At 43.9% G+C, this 17,782-nt stretch overlaps 1 protein-coding gene across 4 annotated transcripts in view; it reads left to right on the top strand.

Moving 5' to 3' along the window:
* Positions 1-4,814: 4,814 nt before the first annotated feature.
* Positions 4,815-17,782, top strand: part of LOC120739801 (transmembrane protease serine 9-like) — a 32,907-nt gene continuing 19,939 nt past the window's right edge. For 2 of the 4 annotated variants that reach the window (XM_040041718.1, XM_040041703.1), the window contains exons 1-2: positions 4,831-4,904; positions 5,307-5,327. In XM_040041718.1, the coding sequence (XP_039897652.1) occupies positions 4,850-4,904; positions 5,307-5,327 (76 nt within the window). In that variant the 5' untranslated portion in view covers positions 4,831-4,849. Of the gene's footprint in view, positions 4,905-5,306; positions 5,328-5,516; positions 5,680-5,867; positions 6,137-17,782 lie in introns of all 4 variants that reach the window. The other 2 variants (XM_040041696.1, XM_040041712.1) reach the window with 2 other exon arrangements.

Genomic DNA, 17,782 nt, shown 5'->3' with positions numbered 1-17,782 from the left:
AGGCTTCAAACTTTCCTTTTTGCTAGTATATATTAAGCCCATATGGAAAAGAAATAGAAAAAACTTATAAAAGACTTGCATAAGATTTGGCTTACTTCATATAGTGAATCATATAAGGCTTATATGATTGACTCATGAAAGTGGCCACTTTCTCATTACTTTTATATATTGTTTTGGTAAGTATCCAAAACATACAGGTTTCATTTATATATTTTTTCAATGGATCTTATATCTGTTTTCACTCTTGTATGCTTTTCATACAACTTTCACACAAGACAGATACAAACTTTATAAGATTTATATAGATCATTTCTATATGGGAGGGCTGGACCAGGTGACCCTGAATCCTCCCTTAGTGATGCTGCAATAGACGTAGGCTGCCGGGGATTCCCATGATGCACTGGGTGTTTCTTCTTCACTCACTATGTGTTAACAGACCTCTCTGCATCGAATCATTAGTTATTGTTAATCTTTGGCTCTCTTCTACAGCGTGTCTTTTAAAAATTGAATGGAAACCAGCAAACCTAAATTCTTCATATGACCTCAGTTTTTCTTCCTTCTATCAGTTTGAACCAGTCTGACCAGCCTGTCTGGCACCAGTGTTACATGTTACCTTCCCTTAAATGGCCTTCTTCCTTATTCTGATGCTCAGGTTGAACTTCAGCAGGTGGTCTTGACCTGTTATTACCATGTGATTGGCTGACTAGATATTTGTATTAGTATATTTGTACAGGTGTACCGAACCAAATGGTTGCTGTTGTCATAAACACTGTTGTCCTGATCTGCTGGAGACTGTAGAGTACAGTACTGTACAAAATGCTGGACAGATGCTGCAGCTGTGTCCGTTTTCATGGCTCCAAAGCAGTGATGTGTCACCACCTCTGCTCAGAGACACCGAGACACGGGGAGCCGTCGGACAAAGAATCGACAAAGGTGCCAGCGGTGGGGACGAAGGTTACCCCACCTCACTAAGTTTATCCAGAACTTACTGAAAATAACTGGAAGAATAACAAAAACAAAGCCGATAGGGTTGAATATTTCCTGATTTGTTGTCTTTATACTGTTGGTTTTTCTTCATCTGAATAAAACTTCTGTAAGCTTCAGGTGTGTCAAACGCAGAGCCTTTAATAAGGCCGTGCTTCCATGAAATCTCACATCATTTATTCTCACTTGTTTGTCATCTATTAACTCATTTAACCAGCGACATTGTTGTGTCACTGTCAACTACGATTCGACACTTTTGCATGCCTGTAAACTGACTGTACATTACATTTCCCCGATGAGCTATTATTCTCTTACTGGCAGATGCAGTTTGTCATCACACGGACAGGAGAACAAAGACATGGGGAAAAAGCTGCAGAAGTGTTTCTAAAACTATGACTTATGAGTATCTAAAAATAACTCCATCCTCACAGGACTGTCTCATGTTTTATTGCCATTAAATTTCATGTTGTGGAAATTTTTTTACACTCGCCCAGCTGTGAGAATGAAATCAGACCAATGTAAACTGAGCTACTTAATGACAAATATTAGTTTGCAGGCAATTCATCCCATGTAAACAATAACGTGACGCACAGCGTGACGTGAAATAAGGCACATACCTTTGACACTGCGTGACGAACTCTGTATTCCTCGTCCACACCTAAACGCAAAAAAGGAGTTTTTAAAAAAATCTCAGTTTTCGCTGATTCGAAACGCCGTTTACGTGGACGAAACAGCTGCGTTTTCAAAAATACCCGTGTAGGTGCGGATGTAGCGTAAAAGAGTTAGTAGTTTATTTTATTACTACCTGCAGTTTACTTGTATTTGCTTAATTGTTTACTAAATGTTTGAGGTGTGAAATAAACCGCAATGGAGCAAAATATGGGTGTGTGTGGTTGGAGGATGTGTTTGTGCGTGCGTGTGCGTGCGTGCATGCGTGTGCGTGCATGCGTGTGCGCGCGCATGGGGGAGGGGGGGCGCGAACATTTTTCTTATAAAACAAAGGGGGGCCTAGCAAAAAAATTTTGGGAACCACTGATTTAACCAATGACCTACAGGATGATGGGTCCTTTCCACATCATATGTGGCTCTGATGATGAAACGCAGCCTATTAGCCTCCATTCCCCAGATTTCCATGTGAGTTTCCTCTTTTCAACACTCTCCCAATTCACCAGCGACGCTGCCAGCGCTACGGCTCTGGCATGTCTGGCTGTTTCCTTCTGTCCACGCACCTCCACCCCTACCATTTTTCGACCGTTGGTTACAGACACCTGTTGCCAGAGAGGTGTTACTGTTCCAAGACCAAATCCTCCTCTGCCCTGTTGGATGTGACCCACCACGTCAGGATGGCGAAGAGCAGATTTGGCCTGTAGCACAAATGTGGTTGGGGTCCATTGCCTCCTCGTTGCTAAGGTGGGAGCAGCGCCTATCACTATAGGGTCTCGGAGTCCATGAGTGACATCTCAAGCCTCACTTTTGCACACTACGCCTTCCTGGAAAGCTTCATGACCTTCTCCATCACCAGCTGGTTCCACTCCCTCAGCCTTCATACAGGAACAGACTGCAGCTCTAAAATCATTGGCCTGTCAGAACTGTGGCACAGGTTTTCAGCCAACAGGCCCTTAGACGGGCAGCCAAAATCATCAACGACCCCTCTCACATTCTTCACCTCGCATTTTAATGGCTCCCCTCTGGGCGACGCCTCCGCTGCATTTCCCGCAGGACTGAGAGGAGGAGGAGCGCCACCTTAGTCCACAAAGCAGCTCTGCTTTTTAACCCCAGCAGATAAGAACATTTCCCCCACCAGAAACACAAACTTCTCTACACTCTTTTATACTACTGACACTTTATTCACTTTTACTTACTTAAAGTTATTTATTCACCTTTCAGTCACTTTAATTTTAAACTGTATATACTGCATATTCTGTGTATTCTGTTCTTATTGTTGTTATCTTCAACACTATGCTGCTCTGTTGTATGTTATTTGCCCTTTGGGGATAGACAAAGTCTTTCTGACTCTGATTAGACTCCTCTGCCAGGCTAGGGATAGGCAATGACAGCATCCCGTTGCTGTAGAGTCCAACGCTGCTGAGGCATTTGGGAAGTCAAAGCCACTTCCTCCCGTATATATAATATATAGTATAGTATATATAGTCGCTGCCTCCCCTTGTCCTTTATCAGTGGACAAGGGGAGGCAGTTGTCAGTACAACATCATGAGGGACACTTGATGACTTCCCCTCTTTGTTCAGTCCAGTTGGTGCAGTGAGTCCACCTTTTACCCACTTATGAAGTGCTCACTTCAACCACTGATTTAATTTAAAGTAGTAACAGTTACCCTCTCATGCTACCTGCAGTGTCAAAGACACTAACAAAAACTAAAACCAAGGAAGTCTCAGTGAGAACAGTGAGAGGCGGTAGTCTGCTGGACCACTGCCTCTTTGGGGTTGACTTGTTATTGCCTCTTTTTGTAACTCTCGTTTACATCAGAAGGGAAAGAAATACTTCTGACATGACAGATGTTTGTGATGTGCTCAGTGGAAACTTCAGTGTTTTGTGGTTCTACTGGTTCTGAAACACTTCCTGTTCATTTGTTCATTCAGCGAAACCTGATGTAGTTTGACCAGTTTTTTCCCGAGTGGACAGCCCCCACTGTGCCAGTCCCACTGTCATTGCAGATTAATGAATGATGGAGATGTATTGTTTTCGTTCACAGAGCATATGTGTGGTGTATCTCTCCTTCATGATCTCTCTGTGAAGCTGCTTCTTTGAATAAAACTTCCTGTTTCACAGATTTACAGGGATGTAGTTCTGTTACAGTTCTGTGCTCGATGTTCGTGCTGATCTAACGAGTGAACAAACGCTCATCAGACTGAAGAACTGACTCGTTTTCATCTAGTTGAGGAAATAGTAAAACATCATCATGTAATTACACCACATTAAAGAGAAGCAGTTTTTATTTTGCGGAAAGTCATCATGAAAATGCAATAATGACGTTAATGTTTAAAAACTGTACAGTGATGAGCAAAAGTTTTGAGCCTCATTTCTTTCTGTTTTTCTAGTAAAATGTGAACCATGTGCAGCGATTTATTGATGGGTCAAACAGAGTTTGTGCGACTCTAACGAGCTCGTTCGGTGTGAGCGCCTTTATTCTCAGCACAGTCTGAGCTTTCTCTACTTTCTTCTTCATCTTGAAGGACATTCAGGTCTCTTCTTTGGATGTTTCTTCTTTTTGTTCTGGTCTCTGTCAGGATGATCCCACACTGCTTCAGTGATGTTGAGCTTCTGGCTCTGGGGAGGCCCATCCATGCCTGATAGTGCTCTACTGTGTTGTTTCAATCCAGGTATGTTTCCACTGCACTGGCAGTGTGTTTGTGAAACCCTCCAGTTTAGATCATCACTCTTTCGCGCCTGTTGTCACAGATTCAAACATCTCTAAATGTTTCCAACAAAAAAACAAAACCACTTTTTAAATATCTCAATGATCGTCAGCAACAGGATTTATTTATGTAGTTTTTGGTCGAGTTAATGCATTTCACTTCAATGCAAACGCTGCTGCTCAGCTCGCCCCTTCTTACACCTGTACACATCAGTCAATACTGTGAAACCTTTAAATAACTTTTATTTGACACAGCAGGGCAGACTTTTGTTTCCTGGCTTTAAATTAATGAGTAATCTGAGAAAAATGATTAAAACGTTCCTGTTTAATCTGATGATTGTAATGTGAAGCAGGTCTGGTAACCTGCAGTGAGGTGTTGGGCGTGTCGTCAGACAGGTGTTTGAGAGAGGTGTGTTTTACTGCAAACCGAAAGGGAGAGAGAGGAAGGGTATTTAAGCCTCAGCAGGTCTGGAGGTTTGGATCTTACAGCGATGGCTTTCTACAAAGTGATGTGTTTGGCTGCTGGGCTGATGCTCCTGACCCAAGGTAAGAGCTCTCTGCACACACCTGCATCAGGTACGACTCAGAGGGTGAAAACACTCAGGAGCACAGCGCTTCACTTTAAAGTGACACTGCAGGAAAATAACCTTTACATTAAAGAAATCGTTTCTTTAATATGAATTTGATGTGTTCAGTTAAAATCCACAATGTTCAGTAAACATAACTTTAATATATATTTTGAAGAAGAAAGTTTTTATGACAGACCAACAACACAGGAGCCTCTGATGAGGAGACGTAGTGTTTGGAACCTCAAAATTTCTTATCTCACATTTTTTCAAATGGGTTACATTAACTGTAGCTTCACACAGTAATTACAGACAGTGAACTAATCACAGAAGGATGAATGAAGATTGTTTGTTTTAAAATAGTTTGTTTTCTGTGTTTCAGAGTCTGAGTCACAGCTGGGTGGTAAGAAAAAGCTTCTTTGCGTAATGATTTACTTTTATGTGTAATAAATCTTTAGTTTCATATGAATATTAGTTTGTGAGTGAACTGTAGACTCCCAGGATCACTGTGTCCTCACTCAGCAGTTTGTAATGCTGAGAGTTTACAGCTCCTACAGTAATGCTCACTCTGTGTTTTAATGTCGGTCTTCAGTTTGTGGTCAGCCAAAGCTCAACACCAGGATTGTAGGAGGACAGGTGGCCCGCGCTGGCAGCTGGCCCTGGCAGGTCAGTCTGCAAAGATCTGGGTCCCACTTCTGTGGAGGATCCCTCATTAACAGTCAGTGGGTGCTGACTGCTGCTCACTGCTTTGAAACGTGAGTAATGAGGCTGAAGCTGCACTCTAAACATGATTTATTACCATAAAGAGATTATGAAAGGTTGTAATCAGGGGGCTGAGGGTGTAACAGGATAAATATTTAACAGAGTAGGAAGTCAATAATGTCATTTCTTTTTAGCCATCGTAATAACTGCATGCTGTTTTTGTGCTCCTTGATGATCTCAGCACCAACCTGAGAGGACTGACTGTGAATCTGGGCCGTCAGAGTCTACGGGGATCCAATCCCAATGCAGTATCTCGAACTGTAACACAGATCATCAACCATCCAAACTACAACTCTCAAACTTTCAACAATGACATCTGCCTGCTGAGGCTCTCCTCACCGGTGACTTTCAACAACTACATTTCTCCCGTCTGCCTGGCAGCTTCAAACAGCATCTTCTACAGTGGTGTTAACAGCTGGGTCACCGGCTGGGGAAGTACTAGAGAAGGAGGTGGGTCATAAAGACACCTGATTACTTTTAGAGAAATGATGACAATAATACAGGGAACAAGTTTGCTGTCTCAGAAATATTTAGAGCAATAAAATGTTTCCATGAGGTTAAATCTGTGCAGAGTTCAAAACCAGAAAGAATAATTATGTGAATTAAACAGTCTGGAAGTGCTGGACCTGCAGCAAACATGCTGTCTGCACGATGATGTCAGGTCAAAATGATCCTTGGTTAAAAGAAAGTATACTTTCTGTGTATCTGACACTGCCCCCAGGTGGTGTTAGACAGTTACTACATGATGACGACCATCGACTGTCTGTGTGTCAAGTTTATTTCTGTATCACGTTTAAAAACAGCAGCTGTTGTGCTTCATCTAAAATACTCAAATAACATAAAACAGGACAAGATGACAGAGCGGCATCAAAGTCATGTGACTGTGTTCTGCAGAGAGCTCCAACCCCAGCGGACAAACATGTTTCCCCATCTTTGTTTGCACACATGACTACACTTTGTTTTTAAGTTTGGTGGAGCCGCCCTTTTGTTTGATGATGCATTTAATCAGTCACATGTTATTTATTACAAACTGATATATTTATTTTACCCCTTCAACAGGCGCTCTTTCACAAAACCTGATGGAGGTGCAGGTTCCCGTGGTGGGAAACAGGCAGTGTAACTGTAACAATGGAGCGGGATCAATCACTGACAACATGATCTGTGCCGGGTTACGTGCAGGAGGAAAGGACTCCTGTCAGGTGATTGTTGTTACCTGTGTTTGGCACATTTTCACCTTCTACAGTTTCTTCTCCTCAGCTAACAGTAAATGTTTCTGCTCTCAAAGGGGGATTCAGGAGGTCCAATGGTGAGCAAGCAGAGCGGTCGCTGGATTCAGGCAGGAATCGTCAGTTTTAGGGAAGGTTGTGCCAGGCCGAATCTTCCAGGAGTCTACACCAGAGTATCCAAGTACCAGACCTGGATCACGAGCCAGATCTCCTCCAACCAGCCGGGCTTCATGACGTTCACGTCCACTGGGACCAACAGCGACCTCAGTGTCACCTGCTGAGGACTGCCACCCAGTGGCGGTCCTAGCCTGTTTGGTGCCCCAGGCTAAACCCCCCCCCACACGCATACACAAAACCTGTCAGGTTTTGTATTGTTGATTATCATTCATGCTTAGAAATATCTACTTATATATGCTTAGAGTTTTATAATTAGTTGTAGATTGGTAGAGGTTTGATCCTTAATAGTCTGCAAACTTTGTGTGCATTCCAGAGCACTCTGGGAGCGTGGGAGAGCTCGTACCTTGTCTTATTGTTTTATGGTAGGATAAACGTATCTATGTCTGTTTTAGTCTAAGTGCCTTTTGTTTAGATGAACTGCTGGACTTCCAGACCAGCAGGTTTAGGGAAGTCTTTATGGGGTCACACTCTGACCACACACACACACACACACACACACACACACAGGCAAGGTACTCTTTGTTTGTATCATATGTTAATGCACCTATGTATATTCATGTAACCTCAATAAAAGAGCAGTGTTACGGGGGAGCGGACGAGAGCGACTGGGGTCAAGCGAAGGAACGGCGTTTGTCCGGTTCTCTCCCGTGCAAGAGAAACATGAAGAACTTTGCCTACTCGTGTCTTGCTTTGCTGTGTAATTACATTGTCTTCAACGTTCCAGCGAATAAGTTTAAGCTACAAACCTATCAAAATGTATTAAGGATTGTACATTAACATAAAACTGTTGTCGAAGAGGGAGAGAGAGTATGCATAGTATGCAAACGGCTACCAAACAGCCATCATAATTCGTCATACAATGAGAACAGGACAAATCAACAACTGACAATGACTAATTAATATTAAAACCTGTAACATAATGTATTGTTTGGAGTTTAGTCTGTTACTGTTACTATTTTTACCATTTCTTCTTGGAGCAACTGTAACCCACATAATTTCCTCAGGGATTAATAAAGTATTCTGATTCTGATAGTTTCAGGATGACCTGCCATCATCCAATCACACATCTGCTTACCTGCATCTGTTGCTTGTTTCTCCTCCTCTTCTTTTATCTTTTTTCTAAACTGAGCACCTGATGGCTTTGAACTTTTCTTGTCCATTATCCATTGGTTTTAATTTTGCACTCCAGTATGAACACAAATCCCCCACCCCAAGGATCACCACAACATGATCTAACAGACCTACACCTTAGTTCACAGATTCACTTTGTCTAAGGTGTATTTCTGGGATTTCACACAACCCAGGATTCAAATCATGAATACATAATTTACAACCTTATGAATGAAATGTGCTCTATTTGGAAGCAGCCGACGGGTTGTGTGTGAGACTTTAAATCATCAAACTGTAAATTATAAATTTTAAATTGTTATTGATCCTTTACCCCGAGTCCTAAAGTGTGTATTTATTTTCTTACTCTTCTTATATTTATTGTTTGTTTACTTGCACTGCTGTAACTGGAGCCTCGTCTCGTCTCTCTATATGCTGGACTGTATGTAGCGGAGATGACAATAAAGTTTACTTTGACTTCAGCAGCGAGCAGGCGCACCGAGGGCTCTCGCGCTCACTTTTCGTGTACAGAATTTCGAAAAAACATCGGTGCAAATTATAAGTCTGTATCATGATGTCTGGTGTTTTCGTGTTTGTTCTTTTGCTTTTATTTTGTTTTATTTTGTGAGTTGGTTATTAGATGCTGCTCCAGCCAGCCCTCTCCTCCCTGAGCAGCAGGCGCACCTCGCAAACGGAGGGCGCCCTTACTCCCAGCAAATGGGCGATAGAAAACCGATCGGTGCCCGTACCATTGCCAATATGCGCTGGCTGACGTCGGGGCAGCATGAGTACGAGCAATTTATTTATTTTTTTTGCCGATGTCCGTGATGCCGCCCCCCCCACCACGATGCCGCCCCGGGCAACCGCCCGTGTCGCCCGTATCAACTGCTGCCACCAGTGCCGACCACCACCCCTACCACCACCACCACCAGCAAGCGTAGGTCAAACACCAATCCTAAAACCACCTAAAAAGTTAAAAATGGACTGATTGCAGTGTGATCGACTGTTACTGAGTTTTACTCATTTCTATTTTCAAGTTCAATTTCTTTGTAATTACAGCTGTAGTGAAAAATAAGGTGTGATGTCAGGCTTGTCAAGCTTGTCAGGATGCTCTGAATAGTGCTTCAGTAAAAGGTGGTGAGGATGAGGAAGAGTTCCACACTCACTTCAACCTCCTAAGGTTGAAAGCTTTATGTTTTGAGCCTTCTCTGCCAGGTGTATGAAGTTCCAGGAGTCCAGGAGAGCTCTTCAGTGATGTAGAGACATCTCTCTACTGATGTTTGGTTTCGGCCTTTTTCAAGTCCACAGTCAACTCTTCCCTCCTGTTGATGTTAAGGGACAGGTTGGTGTCTCTACACCGGCTCACTAAAAGTTGCACTTCTGCTCTGCAAGATGTCTTAGCTCTGTTGTTAATGAACCCCACTAATGTTGTATCATCATAAGCCTGATGAGCTGCTTCAAGCTGACATTTGCAGTTTAGTCATGTCAGCAGAGTAAAGAGCAGTGGACCGTTTGATGCAGTTTGATAGTGCAGAATACTGCTAATATGTACCATCTGTCGCCATCATTCACAGCTTCTGTATTGGCCAAGTCGTAACAGTTTTGATGATTGTGACATCACCCGTGCGCTTCTCATTTTTTTTCCTTTCTGTTTAAACTTCCCTGATCTGTGATGCTATGATTCTTTAAGATGAACCACCTGAACTGAACTGATGGTTAAAAATTTTAACATTTCTTTGCGTCTACCTCTGGTTTTTCTCCTCAGCGGTGTTCTGTGGACAAGCTCCGAAGAATTCTGGCATTTTGGGTGGAACCTCGATGGCGACAGCCGGCTCGTGGCCGTGGATGGCGAGTCTGCAGAAGAATGGAAGTCATGTGTGTGGTGGGACTCTTGTGGCCTTGGACTCAGCGCTGAGCAACGCCGACTGTTTCTCAAGGTGAGTTGCAGATAAAGTTGAAGTTTGGCCAGACGATGACATAGTTAAATGATTAGTGACGTCTGTTCAGGTGCTGTTTTGAATCCAGAAGTGAAAAGAAAAGGGTGGATCTGACAGAAGCACCAACATACTAATTGGTTGTGGATTGACATTCACAATGTAGCCACAGTCTAAATTTCTCCTCGAGATTAATAAAGTATTCTGATTCTGATTCTAAAGCAGACTAGGAAGGAAATTACAAGGTGACTGTGACGACTATGAGCAGGACTCTGTGCCGGAACATGAAAGAACTATGAAACGTATACACGAATAAGCAACATGAACATGAGCAGCACGGAGTCCTGAAACCTGACTTAACATGAGAGGAGACACACAGACAACCCGACGCTGAACACAGGAAGACGGAGGACTTAAATACACACATGAGGTGATCAGGGGAAGTGGAGACACATGAGGAAAACAGCTGAATAGAATGAAACATATCGACAACAAGGGGGAGGGTAACACTAAACACGGGACCTTTCAAAATAAAACAGGAAACATGGGGACACAAACCAACAGGGAACACTTAACACAGGGGTGACTACATAAAGAGATCTAATCTATGGGACTAGATTGTCTCAGTGTTTCCTAGTTCAGGAGTATGTTTCCATTCACTCATTGTCAGGTCGTCTGTTTTGCCACGCCATAGTTATCACAGTTTTCATAGCCAGTTTCTCAGTTTAATTATTGTACCTTTTGTCGCCTTAGTTTTCATGTTTGCTTCTGCCATCAGCCTAAATAAAGGCTCGTTTTTGGTTCAAGTTGAGTTCTGTCTCCTGCAGTGTGTACGTTTAGCAAACACATCGGCGTAGCTCGTCATGACACTTTGTTGCCCTTCTAGAAAACGTCTTGTTAATTTCATTCACACCAAAGAGGCTGAAACTGATTAACAACCCTCTCTGCTTAAATGAGAAGATCAATATTCCAAGTTTAATTGACTTGATGCTTTACTCTAATCTTTAATTTTTCTGAGCAGTAATTTCTGAGCAATTCTATTCAATTCAATTCAATTTTATTTATATAGCGCCAAATCACAACAAAAGTCGCCTCAAGGCGCTTTATATTGTACAGTAGATACAGAGAAAAATCCAACAATCATATGACCTCCTATGAGCAAGCACTTTGGCGACAGTGGGAAGGAAAAACTCCCTTTTAACAGGAAGAAACCTGGAAGCTGGTTCCACAGAAGAGGGGCCTGAAAACTGAAGGCTCTGCCCCCCATTCTACTTTTAAATACTCTAGGAACAACAAGTAGGCCTGCAGAGCGAGAGCGAAGTGCTCTAATAGGGTGATATGGTACTACAAGGTCATTAAGATAAGATGGGGCCTGATTATTTAAGACCTTGTATGTGAGGAGCAGGATTTTGAATTCTGGATTTAACAGTAAGTCAATACAGGAGAAATCTGCTCTCTCTTTCTAGTCCCTGTCAGGACTCTTGCTGCAGCATTTTGGATTAGCTGAAGGCTTTTCAGGGAGTTTTTAGGACTTCCTGATAATAATGAATTACAGTCGTCCAGCCTGGAAGTAATAAATGCATGAACTAGTTTTTCAGCGTCACTCTGAGACAGGATATTTCTAATTTTAGAGATGTTGCACAAATGGAAGAACGCAGTCTTACATATTTGTTTAATATGTGCGTTGAAGGACATGTCCTGGTCAAAATGACTCCAAGGTTCCTCACAGCATTACTGGAGGCCAAGGTAATGCCATCCAGGGTAAGAATCTGCTTAGATACCATATTTCTAAGATTTTCAGGGCCGAGTACAATAACCTCAGTTTGATCTGAATTAAGAAGCAATTCTAAGGAGCTTGGAAAGAAAAGCGACTGGACTTCTTTAAGTTTCTTGAAGATGTTTCACCTCTCATCCGATAAGTTTCTCCACCAAATGATGGAGTCCCAAATTTTAAGCCCTAGTGGAAGTTATCCCTTAAAGAGGTCCAACTGTTTTTTTTCTCCTCCGAATGACCAAGAACCTATAGTGCAGAGACATACTAAGCAGTGTATGTATTGGGATCATCCTTTCAGCCAGACTTTTATTATTCATTGTTTAATTACAGTTTAGGGCGTAAAGGTGTAGATTTTGTTTGAAGCTGATGAAGATTATGTTTGTGTGCTTCGTTCCTCCCACAGCTCCCCTGTAGCGTCCGAGTGGACTGTCGTGTTGGGGCGTCTGAAGCTAAATGGATCCAACCCCTTTGAGGTGACGCTGAATGTGACAAATATCAAACTTAGAGCCGATACCAACGTCAGCTCGTTGACGAACTGGCGGTGAAGGACAGTCTGAGTGGAGCTCAAATCCTCAACCCAGAATCAGCCTCAGGTGTGCAGGACTGCAGGAGAGATGATGGCTCTGCCCAGGGGTGGAGACCAAGGAACTCATCCTGTCATTCAGTTGCTTATCAGAAGCTTTAAACAAAGTTGTCTAAATGCTCCAAATGATGAGAAACTAAATAAAACTCTTTAAAATGGTTTAAAACCCTTTGGTGGAAAATTTTAAGGTATTTTTATCAGCTTTGACTGTTGAGTCTGTGCATTCAGATTTTGTCCTGATGACCCTAAAGCAGGGTCGGCCACCTGCGGCTCTTTCATCCTTATACTGCTGCTCCACACGGCTTGGGAAAATAAATTATAAGTATTTAATTGAAGTCTATTTTATTTGTGTTAGTTTTAAAAAAAATGTAGTTCTAAATTGGAACATTATTGTCATCTTGAAATATTAAAATAAAATTATATTTTATAATTTTTTGGCGCTCAAAACAAGTGTCACACTCGCAGAAGCCAGTGTACCGGGCGAAACACCAGCACTTTCAACCCCAAGTATGGAGACATGTAAGAGAAGAAAATACAACATTTAATGATACCTGGGCAGATTCATTTGCATTTACTTTTGACGAGAGTTGCCTCCACAGCAAAATCTCCAGTGTTAAATTAACACTAGAGAGTGTCCATATGTGTCCACTCCTCTGAGTGTTCAATATAACACTGTGGAGTGTTAAATGAACACTTTTGACAGTGTTAATATTTTAAAAGTAACCTAGTCAGTTCTGAAGATTTACAACGACTAACACTGAGCAGTGCTGATTTTCTAACACTGGAATATTTCTAACATTTTGAATTATTTTCCAGTGTTAGAAAATCAGCACTGCTCGGTGTTAGTAAGAGATTTCCAAAATAAACACACAGCCATCCATCCATCTTCATCCGCTTTATCCGAGGCCGGGTCGCGGGGGCAGCAGCCTAAGCAAAGAGGCCCAGACCTCCCTCTCCCCAGCCACCTCCTCCAGCTTATCCGGGGGAACACCAAGGCGTTCCCAGGCCAGCCGAGAGATATAATCTCTCCAGCGTGTCCTGGGTCTGCCCCGGGGCCTCCTCCCGGTGGGACATGCCTGCAACACCTCGCCCAGGAGGCGCCCACACACAGCCTTTGCTGAAAAGTATCTGGAGGGAGAAGAGAGAAAAAAAAAGCTGTTTCACAACTGATGCAGAAGGCTGGTCTGAGAAAAAAATCAATTCAAGACGTGGATGAAGTCTGCAAATTCAGCTATGTATACAAGGTTTATGGCCACTCAAGACATAGTCAGGTATTAGAAGCCGCACCACCACAAGAAGAAATGATTGCGCTGATACCACTAAAATGCCAGACACAGGAGGAGGACATTTGTGAGGCTGTGCACACAGTGTGTGTGTGTGTGTGTGTGTGTGTGTGTGTGTGTGTGTGTGTGTGTGTGCGTTTGTGGGGTCAGAATGTGACACCATAAACGACTTCCCTAAACCTGCTGGTCTGGAAGTCCAGCAGTTCATCTAAACAAAAGGCACTTAGACTAAAACAGATATAGATATGTTTATCCTACCACAAAACAATAAGAGAAGGTACGACCTCTCACATGCTCCTAGGATGTGGGTGTGAACGCCAGAACACTTTGGAATGCACACAAAAGTCTTTGCAGACTATTAAGGATCAAACCTCTACCAACATGACATTGATTATAAAACTCTAAGCATATATGAGTAGATATTTCTAAATGACAATCCAACTATATAAATCTAACATCTTCCATTGCTGCATTTGGCGTTGCAGCTCCATTTGGGATTAGTCTGCGAGGAAGACATCGTCAGCACAGAGGAGTGTCCAAGGGTGGGCTTCTTGGAGGTAAGCGGTCATGGTGTCCATGCAGAGGATGAAGAGAAGCGGGGACAGTGTGGAGTCTTGGTGCACACCCACGGTAATGTTGAAAAGTGGTGATGTTCCCAACGGGCTTCTGACTGTGCTGGCCACGTTTCTGTACAAGGGCTTGATCCAGTCGACGTAGGCCTTGGGGACCCCGTGTGATGGGAGAGAGTGCCAGATCAGGTCATGAGGGACTCGGTTGAAAGCCTTTTCCAGGTCAAGGAAGGCCATATGGATGGTCTTAGTCTTCTCTCGGTGCTTCTCCAACAGCAGGCGGGCAGCATGGATTGCATCTATTGTGCCGCATCCTTTGACGAAGCCACACTGGTTGGGCGTTACTGGGACAATTTCTCGCAGCCTGGCAGCAATGATCTGCTCGAATACCTTCATGGTGTGGCACAGGAGTCGGATCGGGCGGTATTTGCAGCAATTGGCCACGTCGCCTTTGCCTTTCCAGATGGGCACTGTGGTGCTGGTTGACCAGGCTGCTGGGAAAGCCCCATCTCTGACGATGTTGTTGAACAGGTCGGTGAGGACTGAGATGCCCTGGCGGCCGAGTATCTTCCGAACTTCGGCTGGGATGTCGTATGGTCCAGTTGCTTTGCCATTCTTCATTTTCTTGGCAGCGGCTTTTACTTCCTTGATGGTAACTGGGGGTCCTGGGACGGGGTCGGTGCTGTGGATTGGCTGGTGGGGGAACTCCACATTGCAGATATCCGAAAAGTACTTGGTCCAATGTTTGAGGATGGTGGGCGAATCGTGGAGGATCTGATGATTGGCATCCTTGATATGTTTGACCTGGCTGATGTCATGTGTTGCTCGATGGTGGTTTTTGGCAAGGCGTTAGACTTTGTTCGCCCCCCCGGGCATGTCCAGTTCTTTGTAGAGTTGGTCATAGTGTGATGCCTTTTCTGCTCCTACTGCCTTCTTTGCTCAAAGTGCCCTGTAGTGCTGATAGTCGCCATTGTTGTGAAACTGAAGCCACATCTTGAATGGTGTCTTCATTTCTGTGAATGTTTGCTGTACGCTGTGGTTTCACCACCACACTTGCTTGTTGATAAAGTGCCTCCCTGGCTTCGTCTTCCCAAGGGCGCTGCCTGCCGTGTCGTGTATCTGACTGGCGATTAGGATGGGTACTGGTATCCGGTGCCATGATGGCACCGGTTCTGACATAAACGGTAGTAACCAGAACGAAAAGCAGCGCACATTTCGGTGCTTTATTTCGATGCTTTTTTTTCCTGAGCTGTGATACACTTTAGATTCTAGCCAATCATTTTATGTTTCCGAGGATAGTAGGCGGGTCCAGGTACGTACGTTCTTTTAGAGCAGAGCTACAGATTAAAAATGCCCAAGGCGAAGCGGTCAAAAGTCTGGCTGTACTTCACAGCAAAAGATGCAAACTCAGCAGCCTGCAACAAGTGCTTTAAGCTGATACTGTGATACTGTCAAAGGAGGTAACATCTCAAATCTGATGAAACACCTGGCGACGCATAGCGTTTTTTTAAAAAGCCGAGAAATGCGCCGTATTTGATAGCTTGCTGCGAGACCTCACACCGAGCACATCTGCTGCGGGTGTGGTGCCTGTTATCGGACCCGGAGTTAGCAACATCCCCCAAAAACCCGAAGAGGCGAGTCCTGGCCCCTAGCCCTGCCAGTGTAGCAGAAATGATGAGGATGATGATGCAGCAGCAGCCGTTCTTCTCTGCGTGAGTAGCTTAATGTTGTTCGTGTGTAATTTATGTTGAGTAGGCTAACCACGTTATTACATTAATGCATGTAAGGTGAACTAGCAAACACCATCATAGTTACATGCGGCTGTCTTCTTGTTTGATGGCAGATGCTCCCTTCACCCTGGCCAAAAAGGCTAAAATGACCAAAGAAAAAGAGGGAAACAGCTGAACATGAGAGGTTTTTGGACAAAGTTTGTGTTTTTCCATTGATTAAGCACTGCTTCCAGCCAAGAGTGATACCATATATGCCCCATAGCTGCAGAAAAGGCTAACATTGTTATCTTTTTACAAAAAAACAGCTGAACATGAGAGGTTTTTGGACCAATTTTGTGTTCTCCATTCTTTAAGCACCGGTTTGAGCACCGTTTAAGCACCGGCACCGTTTCAAAAGTACCGGTTTGGCACCGGTATCGGATAAAGCCTAAATGATACCCATCCCTACTGGCGATGTTATCTCAGATGGTGTCTAGTGGTCCATTGCGATCCACTCCGAAGTGCCCAAGTCCAGTAGCTGGCTTTTGCACATGTGAAGGCACCACCATTTTATCTTCTCTACTGAAGTGATTGGTGGTCGTCGTTGCTGGCCAAGGTTGAGTAGTAGGTCCATCCACGTGTAGCCGATGCTAAGAACCGATGTTGGTTGATGGGATGACCTTCACGTTGGTGACCAGGTTCAGGTGAGGTCTTCGGATTAACCAGTAGTGGATTTGGGTGTCCCTGCCGCCACTAGAATACGTAATGAGATGTGCTGGCCTCTTTCTGAAGAAAGTGTTGGCTATGGCAAGATCGTGTGCCTCTGCGCAGTCCAGAACACAACATCTGTCGTTGTTTCGGGTCCAGAATCCTTGGCCGCCATGAAATCGCACATATCCGTCTCTCTCCTGGCCAATGTGTCCATTTAGGTCATCGCCTACTGCCAGGTGTTCTTCAGGGGCCAATTGCCTGTAGGTGGTCGTTGGGGTTGAGCCAGAATGCTTCCTTCTCGCTGTTGGGGAAGTTGGTCTGCGGTGCATAGCAGGAGACGATCCGTAGGATGGTGGAGCCAGTGTCGATCTTGAGTGACATAAGACGATCCGATATGCAGGTCACTTTAACCACATTGTCCCTGAGCTTCTGGCTCACCACTATGCCCACTCTTTCTGAGTCCGACTTCCCCAGCGTCCTGTGCCTTTGCCCCTTTCCATTTCGTTTCTTGAATGCACAAAATGTCGATGCAGTGGTTCTTGAGCGTGTCGGCTAGTTTGCGCTTTCATCCGGTTAATGTAACAATGTTCAGGGTACTGAGGCATAGTGATTGGACTAGCTTCTTTGGGCACGACGCGTGTCACCTCTGGGAGACGCCCTAGTATTCGTTTCCAGATTTTGGGTTGGCATTACATTCGATGCGACTGAAGAATACCTCCCTTCTCTAACCTGTCTGTGTGTTTGTGGATGTGTCACTCTGATTACCTGTTTCAGCGACACGTTCTCATCCCAACGTGTAATATACTGACAACTGTGATAAACTGTCGGTATGTTACGTGTTCGGAGGGATGAGAGAGGGTTGGAATGAATCTATAAATGTGTTTTACGTGTGACATGAAAATCCACCTACTGTTTACTTTCTGATCCTGAATCACTTTGGAAAACACTATGTCATAGGGTTAAGTTTAGTGTTATGGCCCTAGCCTCCTTTGAAATTGACCTTGTGTGGGTGTGTCCTGCCAT

The sequence above is a fragment of the Simochromis diagramma genome, unplaced genomic scaffold (genome assembly GCF_900408965.1).
Source record: "Simochromis diagramma unplaced genomic scaffold, fSimDia1.1 OVJJ01000321.1, whole genome shotgun sequence".
NCBI classification, from domain to species: domain Eukaryota; kingdom Metazoa; phylum Chordata; class Actinopteri; order Cichliformes; family Cichlidae; genus Simochromis; species Simochromis diagramma.
Note: the sequence above shows the minus strand (reverse complement) of the source record. Positions and strands in the feature narration are given on the sequence as shown.